At 44.0% G+C, this 10,000-nt stretch overlaps 1 protein-coding gene across 5 annotated transcripts in view; it reads left to right on the top strand.

Annotated features, from left to right (window-relative positions):
* nacc2 (NACC family member 2) overlaps positions 1 to 10,000 on the top strand; it is a gene marked incomplete at its 3' end in the record, with an annotated part of 66,691 nt that overhangs the window by 55,362 nt on the left and 1,329 nt on the right. For all 5 annotated transcript variants that reach the window (XM_084046162.1, XM_084046160.1, XM_084046164.1 and 2 more), the window contains exons 2-6: positions 560 to 741; positions 2,893 to 3,669; positions 7,619 to 7,795; positions 8,833 to 8,938; positions 9,917 to 10,000. The exon at positions 9,917 to 10,000 is cut by the window's right edge and continues 14 nt beyond it. In XM_084046162.1, coding sequence (XP_083902288.1) covers positions 630 to 741; positions 2,893 to 3,669; positions 7,619 to 7,795; positions 8,833 to 8,938; positions 9,917 to 10,000 — 1,256 coding nt within the window. In that variant the 5' untranslated portion in view covers positions 560 to 629. The remainder of the gene's footprint in view (positions 1 to 559; positions 742 to 2,892; positions 3,670 to 7,618; positions 7,796 to 8,832; positions 8,939 to 9,916) is intronic.

Genomic DNA, 10,000 nt, shown 5'->3' with positions numbered 1-10,000 from the left:
GATTCACTCTGCGGCCTTCCAACCAGCCTTGAGGCTGGTTGGAAGGAATACCTGGGAAGGAATTGGTAAAGCTAGCATCTATTATAAGTGTACTTTGTGAGAAGTTTTAGATTTTTGGAATGGTATTAGGTAAGGGTATAGCTTTTAAAAAAACATTGCAAACGAGTTAGGCTCGCCCCCTATTGAAAACCTTATAAAACTTCTCACAAAGTGCACACGCTTTACCAATTCCTTCCCAGGTATTCCTTCCTACCAGCCTCAAGGCTGGTTCCAAGGCCGCAGTGTGAATCCGCCCTTAATCTCTGGGACCTCAATCTACACTGTAAAACCCTTCAAGTGTTAATTTAACTCAGCATTTGTACACCGTCAGATTTACAGACCGACAGTATAACGGACGGGTCCACTTGGTTCCTATATAGCTATTAATCATTTCGCTGGATATATACCGCCTGGGACCCCTGGGGTTCCTGGACGGACCCCTCGTTGAGAAGCAGCGTTCTAATTTTCTCCTCCTTTGTTGCCTCTTCTCTCTCTCCTCCACCCTCCTTTCCCCTCACAGATGTCTTTCTCGCTGGCAGTGTCTGCAGTAAATATCTGAAGTCCATTGTCCTGCCTGCTCTGTGTCCAACATGTCCCAGCTGCTCCACGTCGAGATCCCCAACTTTGGAGCCACCGTGCTGGGCTCCCTCAACGAGCAGCGCTTGTTGGGACACTACTGTGACGTCTCCATCCTCGTCAGAGGTTTGTAGCGATTAAATATGGACTTAACCCGTTACGGTCTGAGGCCGATTCTACAAATGCCCTCTAGATCCTAACAGTTTTCTGAAAAACGTACAGTATGTTGCTATATCAGTGGTGCTCAAACTGTCATGGACCCCCGAAATTATATGTATTTGGCCAAGGACCCCCGTCTCAAAATATTCGCTTAAAACATTTTATATATTCAAAGATTTGCTAAAATTTTCACGATAAAAGAAAAATAGCGGATCTACAAGCTCACTGTGAGCTTGTATATCTGCTATTTTTGAATAACGAAAGTATAAAATATGGTTAAAGTGGTTAAAATCGAAAGTGACACTTTTGATTTTTTTTTATGCTTTACCGGTTTTAATGGGTTAAAGCAAAATTACACTTTGGTAGAGGTCTGAGTTGTGTACAGTAGCTACCTTGCCATGATGTTACTCCAACTATTGGTGAGATATCATAGCTCTGTTGATTAATAATTGATATTCCAAAATAGTTTCCTCATTGCCTCACAGTATATTGCACAGTGAAAAAAGGTCTCAAAGTCACTCTTTTAGGACATAAACAAACGCAAACATAACGGATTCTGCCAATATGTAACATATTACAACACCCAAACACTTTGAATTAGGAAGAAGATCCGGACTGGATCCGCCGATCAATAGGTAGTTGACATTCTTGCTCGCCGTGTCGTGTTTTGTAATGTTTAACATTGTCAATCTGCTGGGATTTCATTTGTTTATGTGTGCTAAATTATGAGTGACTTTGACATCTGTTTCACCATGTGGTGTAAGTAAGTAACTGAAGGTATCTCACCAATATTTGGAGTTGCATCATGGCAAGGTAACTACACAACCCAAACCTCTTACAAAGTGTCATTTTGAGCTGGCAATGTACTTCAAAACTAAATCAAATGTGCTTGCCGAAACCGAACAAGTTCTCTGTGGATTACATTTGTTATATCAGTGTTAATTTTGACTTCACATTTTGATTTGACTAAATCTACAGTTGATTTAGTCGACTAAAATTTAATTTTGGTGGGGCCGTGATGGTGTCGTAATGCCTGATTTATACTGAGCTGCATGCCGAAAATAGTCGATCTACCAGCTCACAACACGTCGTGATGCGACATGTTACGATCTTGTAGATTGACTATTTTCGGAGCGCGACACCCACACATGATAAAATGCCTCGTCGTAGTTCTACTGGATCTCTTCTCCACTAGTCTCTTCCTAACATTTTTGTCTAGTTTGTACTTGTTGACAAAATTGTTAATGTATTTTGTCATATTTTTTGTCATCATAGCTTAAGTTTTATTTCGTTTTTTTATGTAGTTTTTGTCAGTGCAAAAAGGGAGTCGACGGGAAAAAAAGTCATAGTTCCCGTTGCCAAAATTAACGCTGTTTTACTGTATACTCGATGCAGCTCCGCTTGTGAGTGATGAGCCTTAGCACACGCCCACTGCCCGCTGTATACAGTGCTGGAACGGTGTATTTTGCCACCTGGATCTCCACTGTTTGTTTTCATCACCCTCCCATGCACTTTGTCTCAGTGGACAAAGTGTGTGCTATCTCTCTCCATTAATTAATTGCCATCTGGTTGTGTTTGTAGTTCCTCAGAGAGGGATTAGAGAGGTTAGTACCTCCTACCTCTTCAGCCAAACCGTTCTTCAAAACGGTCCGTGGTACGTTGTCAGCAGATTGCAGAAATAAAACAATATAAATCACGAGCACCTTGAATTTCTGAACATTCGCACACACGCCGCACAATGTTTGTGTTGAGGTCTTCTGTCGTGATGTTCGGCTAACTGTGCGGCTAACTGCCAACAAGAACTTCAATATTGGAATCCATTAGTTTTGTTTTCTCCACAATTATGTCATTTTGTTCGTATGACCTTGCTGAACTTAGTTTCTGCAAGATGTATGCTATTCCTTTACTTGTAATTTCATTAATGTGATGTTCTTATCTTCTAGGAGGGGATGGGGTAGATAATAAATGCTCTCAGCTTTTAAGAGAATTTGAGAAGTAATTTAGCTCCTTTCTGAGTGTAAACAAAATGTCATGATTTGCCTGAATGGAAAATGCCAAAGTCATTAGAACTTACCTAGAGTGACTCTTAAAGCTCACATGCTTCTCTGTGTCACTCAGGCCAGGCCTTCAAAGCCCACCGTGCCGTGTTGGCTGCCAGCAGCCTCTACTTCCGCGACCTCTTCAGCAGCTCGTCCAAGACCCAGTTCGAGCTCCCCTCCTCCGTAACGCCCGCCTGCTTCGAGCAGATCCTCACCTTCTGCTACACGGGGAAGCTAACGATGGCGGCCAGCGAACAGCTGGTGGTCATGTACACGGCCGGATACCTCCAGATCCAGCACATAGTGGAGAGAGGCATGGACCTGATGTTCAAGGCGAACTCGCCCCACTGCGACTCGCAGACGGCCGGGTCCATGGAGGAGACGGGGTCCGAGCCGCAGAGTCCCAGCAATAATAACGGAAACAGCCTCGTGTCGGCGACCGTGTTAGGCGCCACCGGCTGGTCGCCGTCGCTAGTCATGCCTCAGCGCAAGATCAAATTGGAAGGGGGCGAACAGACTCCCCTGGCGCTGCCCGCCGGGACACACAACAAGACCTCGTCCGCGGAGCTGGGGAGCCGGTTGGCCAGGGTCAGCTCGTTACTCTACACGGCGGCCGGAGGGACCACGATCTTCCCCGGGATGCCTCCCTACCACCACCTCCCGGGGAACGGCGGAGGTGGCGGTGGAGGAGGGGGAGGAGTGGAGAGGTCTAGTCCCGGAGCCTCCAGTCTGCCCACCACCGACAGCCCGACGTCCTATCAAAATGAAGACGAGGAGTTTGAGGAAGAGTCGTACGATGGGATTACTGAGGAGGCCTACAGTCAACTCTATGGACGCTCAGCGAACCCCTATGGGAGTGAGTATTGTACTATCAGCATGGATCCACTCATGTTTTGTTCGTTCGGATTGATACTTAGTTGCACGGGCGTTGTTCACCAAAAATAGCTCTGAGGGCTCGTAAATTGGCTATTTTCGTTGCGCGCCACCCACACACGACTACGTCAGAAATGAAGCCTTACGCTTCACATTACTGAGGCAAAAACGTAACAAAACATTTATATTATTATTTTCTGTCTGCATTGACAAGTATGTCTTAATCTGGTAACAGTTCTAAATTTGTGCAGTACTCATTTTTTAAATGTATTTTTTTATTGTTTTTGTCCATCCTGCTACCTATTTTAATATTTACTGGATCAAATTCCAGGGATAACTGCTAAATGGGCAAACATTAAAAACCGTTAAGTGTTACTGCCAATCGTGCGTTCATTCCAGGTATCCAGAAGTGTAAAATAAAAGTAAGAATGATATAAATATATACATAGTGATGTCAGTCAGATCATAGGCCGGTTGGAAACATCACACTACGTGACTCACGGAAACTCACAGGGCTTTGAAACATAGTTGTCGCCCCCCCCCCCCCCCCCCCCCCGGTCCAGACCAGTTTTGTACTGTGTGCACTCAAACAATATTCCATTACTTTCCAGTTATTATTATTAATTCCATTATGTATTGGAAAAGTAGGATGTTGTGCTTCCTTCCAGTGTGTGTGTGTGTGTGTGTGTGTGTGTGTGTGTGTGTGTGTGTGTGTGTGTGTGTGTGTGTGTGTGTGTGTGTGTGTGTGTGTCTGTGTGTGTGTGTGTGTGTGTGTGTGTGTGTGTGTGTGTGCTTGTGCGTGTGCGTGTGCGTGTGTGTGTGTGTGTGGGCTCTGTGTAAACATTAGGATAGCTGCATGGAGTGATGATTGGAATGCGTTGAGACAACAGCGTGCTCCTTATCACAGCTACAACAGCTGCTCTGTGCCATGGGTTCTAGCACTTTCTCATTTTTTGTGGTGCACACGTGACCCCGTAAAGGCAAGGGGGTCCATTTGGTTAACATGTGTACAACACTCTCTGAGGTACAAATGAACCTCTTGAACCCTATATCGTCGTCTCTGTCGGGGGGGAAACCTCATTATGTCCAAAACGTGTTACTTTTCAGGATTCAAATTCAGCATTAAAATAATAGCGAAAAAGGCAGTGAAAAATCAACTAAAAGCAAGAGTGAAGAAATAGGTATTGAGCAGTGCTTTAAAGCTATCTACAGAGGCTATCTAGCTATCTAGCAAAAGTAGCAGATCTACAAGCTCGAAGCGCGTCGCTTCGCGCCGCGCTTCGAGCTTGCAGATCTGCTGCTTTTGATGCTTTTGTGTGACGCTGCGGTATGATGATCAAGTAGGGCGTTCATTTGCGAAAAAAAAAAACACAAAAAGTTAGAATATGGAGATAAGAGGTTTTTTCCCGACAGCAACGATATACTTAGTTGACCTGAGACTTGAGCTCTATACTAAATCCGCTCCTTTTTCCCCCGCTGCACCGAATCTCTACGGCCTCTGTACCTCTATCTTCGCCGAAGGTTCGCCGCAGAATAGAGACGCTATAGGGTTCATGTTGTTAAAGCAATAAGCCCCAAGAGGCCGTGGTTTCTAGTGAGTTTAGAACAGCTAAGGGGTGTTCTAAAAACACCGTAAAGCACAGCCTCACATGGCGTATTGCTCTTATAAAACGGTTACCAAATTATGGCAAGGTGAAAAAGAATAGCCGTATCCCAATTAACCACTTAAACCCTATGCTTGGTTGACTGGAGTCCCTCAGGGCTCTATACCTAGTGCCTTTTCTTTTTTTGCTCGACATAAAATATATTCGCTGAAAACAGACGATCTACGTCGCAACGTGACTCATTGTGAGCTTGTAGATCGGCTATTTTCAGCGAAGGTTTTCCCCACAATACGGATGCTGGAGTTTAACTGTTTAAAGAGTTTTTGATAACATTTTCAATACAAGAATAATTTCTACAAGAAAGTAGTCCCTGACTGCCAATTCAAACAAGGCACTTGCTGTGCGATGTTCACATTCAGACGGACTCCCCTTTACTGCATAACTACAATGTTATCAGAAACAAAAGCAAAAAAAAATCTAAATTCACAACAGAAATCTCACATTTTGAAACAATTTGCCAAACAATCTGATGTCATGCGGTCACATGTTTATAGAGCATTTTACAACGGATTTGAACGACGCAGCTCAACCAATCATAATCAAGGGCCCGGAACTATCCATTTTATAAGGATAAATGAACACTTAGGATTTTACTGTGTACTGCAAAGGTTAAGGTTACATTCACACACCCTCTCACACACACACACACACACACACACACACACACACACACACACACACACACACACACACACACACACACACACACACACACACACACGCACACACACACACACACACACACACACACACAGATGTACAGGCACACTGACAAATGAAACCCACGTGTGCATGGACAAATGATCCAGGGTTGTTGCCAGGCTTTAAAATCTTGCTGCTGAAAAGCTTCAGACAGGTTTGTCAAAGTCTAGCGTTTCGGATATTTATGAAACCCACTCTTCGGAACACCCCAGGGTGACATTGTGGGGTATTTGAGAACTTTCCGTGTGTGTATGTGTGTGTGTGCATGCGTGCAATGCATGCATACGTGCGTGCATGTGTGTGGAGGCACAAGCACTTCTAAGCACGTGTGTCTCGGTGAGTAAATGGTTTCATTTTTCTGTTGTTACCGTGGGTGTAATGCTTGTGCTGGAGTGTGCGTGTGTGTGTGTGTGTGTGTGTGTGTGTGTGTGTGTGTGTGTGTGTGCGTGTGCGCGCGTGCGTGCGCGCGCGGCCTGCGTGCGTGTTGACTTACACAAGTCACCGTAGAGGTCGGGGGAGCGTTTTTGCGAGTAAGAACCTAATACCCAATTTGAAACCCGTACCACTTCAAAACTTCAAGTTGCTGACGCAGCATTACACCTTATCTGGGATCCATCTGCAGCGCTCTGAAACATTTATGAAATACAACATACTCATATGGTATTACAACCGTCTTTATTTTTTTGTGTACTCCTTTTAGTTTCTTGTTATTGAAGCCCTTTTGAAGGGGTGTGGCAGCTGTAGTCATAATCCGCGGGTATATGTATTGCACCGCAGTGGGGGTCCGGAGCAGGGTTGCCAGATCTGCTTATTATAATTTCCCCGCAATGTTTTATTTGAAAATAGCCGATCTACAAGCTCACAACGCGTCACGACGCGTTGTGAGCTTGTAGATCTGCTATTTTCAAATAGCTGACGTATATGTTAAAGTGCTCATGTGGCACACAGTCGCTACTTTTGGGCTGGTTTTCCTAGACCTGGTTGCTTGTTTCTCTCACAGAATCTGGCAACACTGGTCCGGAGGGGTCCTTGGAAGGGGGGGGGAGGGGTTCCAGGGGTTCCCCTGCTGATTGATAGTTAGGAACCAAATGGCGCCTTACAGGTCTGTAAGTGTACAAATGGAACGAAATGGACCCTCCTGTCAAATTGGGGTCCATGGCCTGATGCACATCAAACTGTGGGTCACCAGCTAAATGGTTGATAGTTAGAAAGCATAATGGAGCCTTACGGGTCTCTTTGAGAGTTTACAAATCTAATGAGTTAGTCTGCACTTAAACCCTCTACACTTGAGTTACAACCGTTGTAGTCGGACCGCTTTTTAGCCGTCTGCACCGAATCTCTTCAACAAATCTACAACCTCACAACACGTCTTGGGTTTACGTGGTTATACGAACATTTAACATTAAAAAGCTTATAGACAATCGCCGATGTACAGTACACGATGAATGCCAACCATTCATGCGTCACCGTTTTTTTTCCTCTGCGTGTAACATGACACCCTCCTGATATTTCAAAGCCCTTCCCTTTTCCTCAATTCTCCACACATTCTTCTTTTGCCCTCATCAGTCCAGGACAAGCCCGAGATGGCGTCGGTGCCGTTGGCCCTGGAGAACCGCAACTGCGTGCTGATCCGCCGGGACCTGGTGGCCCTGCCCGCCAGCCTCATCAGCCAGATCGGCTACCGGTGCCACCCCAAACTCTACACGGAGGGAGACCCCGGGGAGAAGCTGGAGCTAGTGGCTGGTATAGCTTGTCTTTCTCTCTCTCTCTCTCTAACACACTGGTTCTCAAAGTGGGGTCCTTGGGGAGGTTCCAGGGGGTCCCCAGCAAAATGTGTTAATAAAACGTCACAATCATTTCAACCCCTCTATCCATATTTTATACTTTGCCTATTCAAAAATAGCAGATATACAAGCTCGTAGTGCAGCACCGAGTGCCGCGCTACGAGCTTGTAGATATGCTAAAAAAATAATAATCGTGAAAATGTGTGCAAATCTTTGAATACATATTTTTTTAAGCGAGCATTTGTAACTCAAATCTTTGCTTCTGGGGGTCCATGGAACTAAATATTTTGAGATGGGGGTCCACGGCCAAATACATATAATTTTGGGGGTACTTGACAAGAAAAAGTTTGAGAACCACTGCTCTAACACACATTTCAAATAACCATACAAGAAGAACACTGCTCTGCTCAGCAGCATCAAGTTTATTCAAACACTATTAGTGTCTGAATAAACTTGGATTTTTTCCCCTCTTTTGTGTTCATTTGATACTGTCCAACGCACCTGCATCTGAGCTGAGTGGATGTGCGAATATTTCCTTTGCAAAGGTTACATTTCAAATAGAAATATTGCACTTTTGACTCCACTACTTTTCTTGGAAGGGACTCTTGGTACCCAAACATATTGATTGATTATTTAACAACTTAGGCCATATTTAGAATGTCGTGAAAATAGCCGATCTAAAAGCTCACAACGCGTCGCAGTGCAACACTTTGTGGGATTGTAGATCTGCTATTTTCAGACATTTCTGATGTTTCTTTTTTTTAACTTATTTTTTGGACACACACACGCACGCACACACGCGCGCATACACACACACACACACACACACACACACACACACACACACACACACACACACACACACACACACACACACACACACACACACTTTGGCGGTTTTGGCCGACCAAACCCCAAAGGAAGATGAAAGAAGAATCTGCAGTGAAGTAGTGCCTCATGGAAATGAACATCAATGTTTTTGTCATTTCCCTCCAGGTACTCAAGTGTATATGACTCGAGGCCAGCTGATGAACTGCCACCTGTGTGCTGGCATCAAACACAAAGTCCTGCTGCGTCGTCTGCTAGCCACCTTCTTTGACAGGTACAGTAGGGTCGTCACCATCATGGCATTTTAGTTGACGATTAACCTGTGGTGTAAAGTAACTAAGTACATTTATTCAAGTCTGTACCTAAGTACAATTTTGAGGTATTTTTTACTTTACTGGAGGGTGTCCAATTTTCAGTACTTTTACTTCTATTCCACTACATCTCAGAGGCACATGTTGTACTTTTACTCCATTACAATTATTTTAAAACTTAATTACAAGTTACTTTGTAGGTTTTGATTAATATTACAACACATACATTAACCACTTCAGGCCCATTTAAACTTTGGCTATTTGAAATGCGTCACAAATGTATTCACAACGCGTGCTGTGAGCTTGTAGAGCTGCTATTTTATGAATAGCCAACGCTAAAATCTAAAATGACACTGATGCTTTCACGGTTTTAATGGATTAATCATACAAATCATTTCAATTTACGATTTGATTGTGCTTTTTGGCTTTGGAACGTAAATGAAAATGACATTTCTGTTTTCTTTTAGGCTTTGTAAACAAAAAGATTGCACAGGGCAGATATGATATGACAAATAACTGAAATATACAAAGAAATAATGAACGATGGCCAAAACAATCCATAGAGAAAAAAAGCTATGAACACATTGCAACACTTTATTTGTTTGTAGATTGGCTATTCTTCATGATTGATTGATTGAATGCTTTATTATCAGTCTGCAAATAGTACAGAGCTACGATTGTACAATGATTGTTAAAAGGATAACACTTGTTTCCATTGTGGTCCTGTAAACGGCCACATTCCAAAACGCCATGCAGTCAGACTGGCGCTCAGTTTATATGGCTGTCACTCCATACCACGCTTGTTTGTCTGAATCCATAATTCACACCCCATTGTGGTCATATTACAGAGCAATGCAGTTATTATGTAGGTGTTCTTCTCATGTGTGTCTATGAGCCTGCTGCTGACGCTGCCCCCTGGTGTTGACTGTGTGCCCCTACAGAAACACTTTGGCCAACAGCTGTGGGACAGGTATCCGGTCCTCTACGAGTGATCCCAGTAGAAAACCCCTGGACAGCAGGGTCCT

The sequence above is a fragment of the Gymnoscopelus microlampas genome (assembly GCF_963454915.1).
Source record: "Gymnoscopelus microlampas genome assembly, chromosome: 21".
Classification (NCBI taxonomy): domain Eukaryota; kingdom Metazoa; phylum Chordata; class Actinopteri; order Myctophiformes; family Myctophidae; genus Gymnoscopelus; species Gymnoscopelus microlampas.
This window is presented reverse-complemented; position numbering and strand designations above follow the sequence as displayed.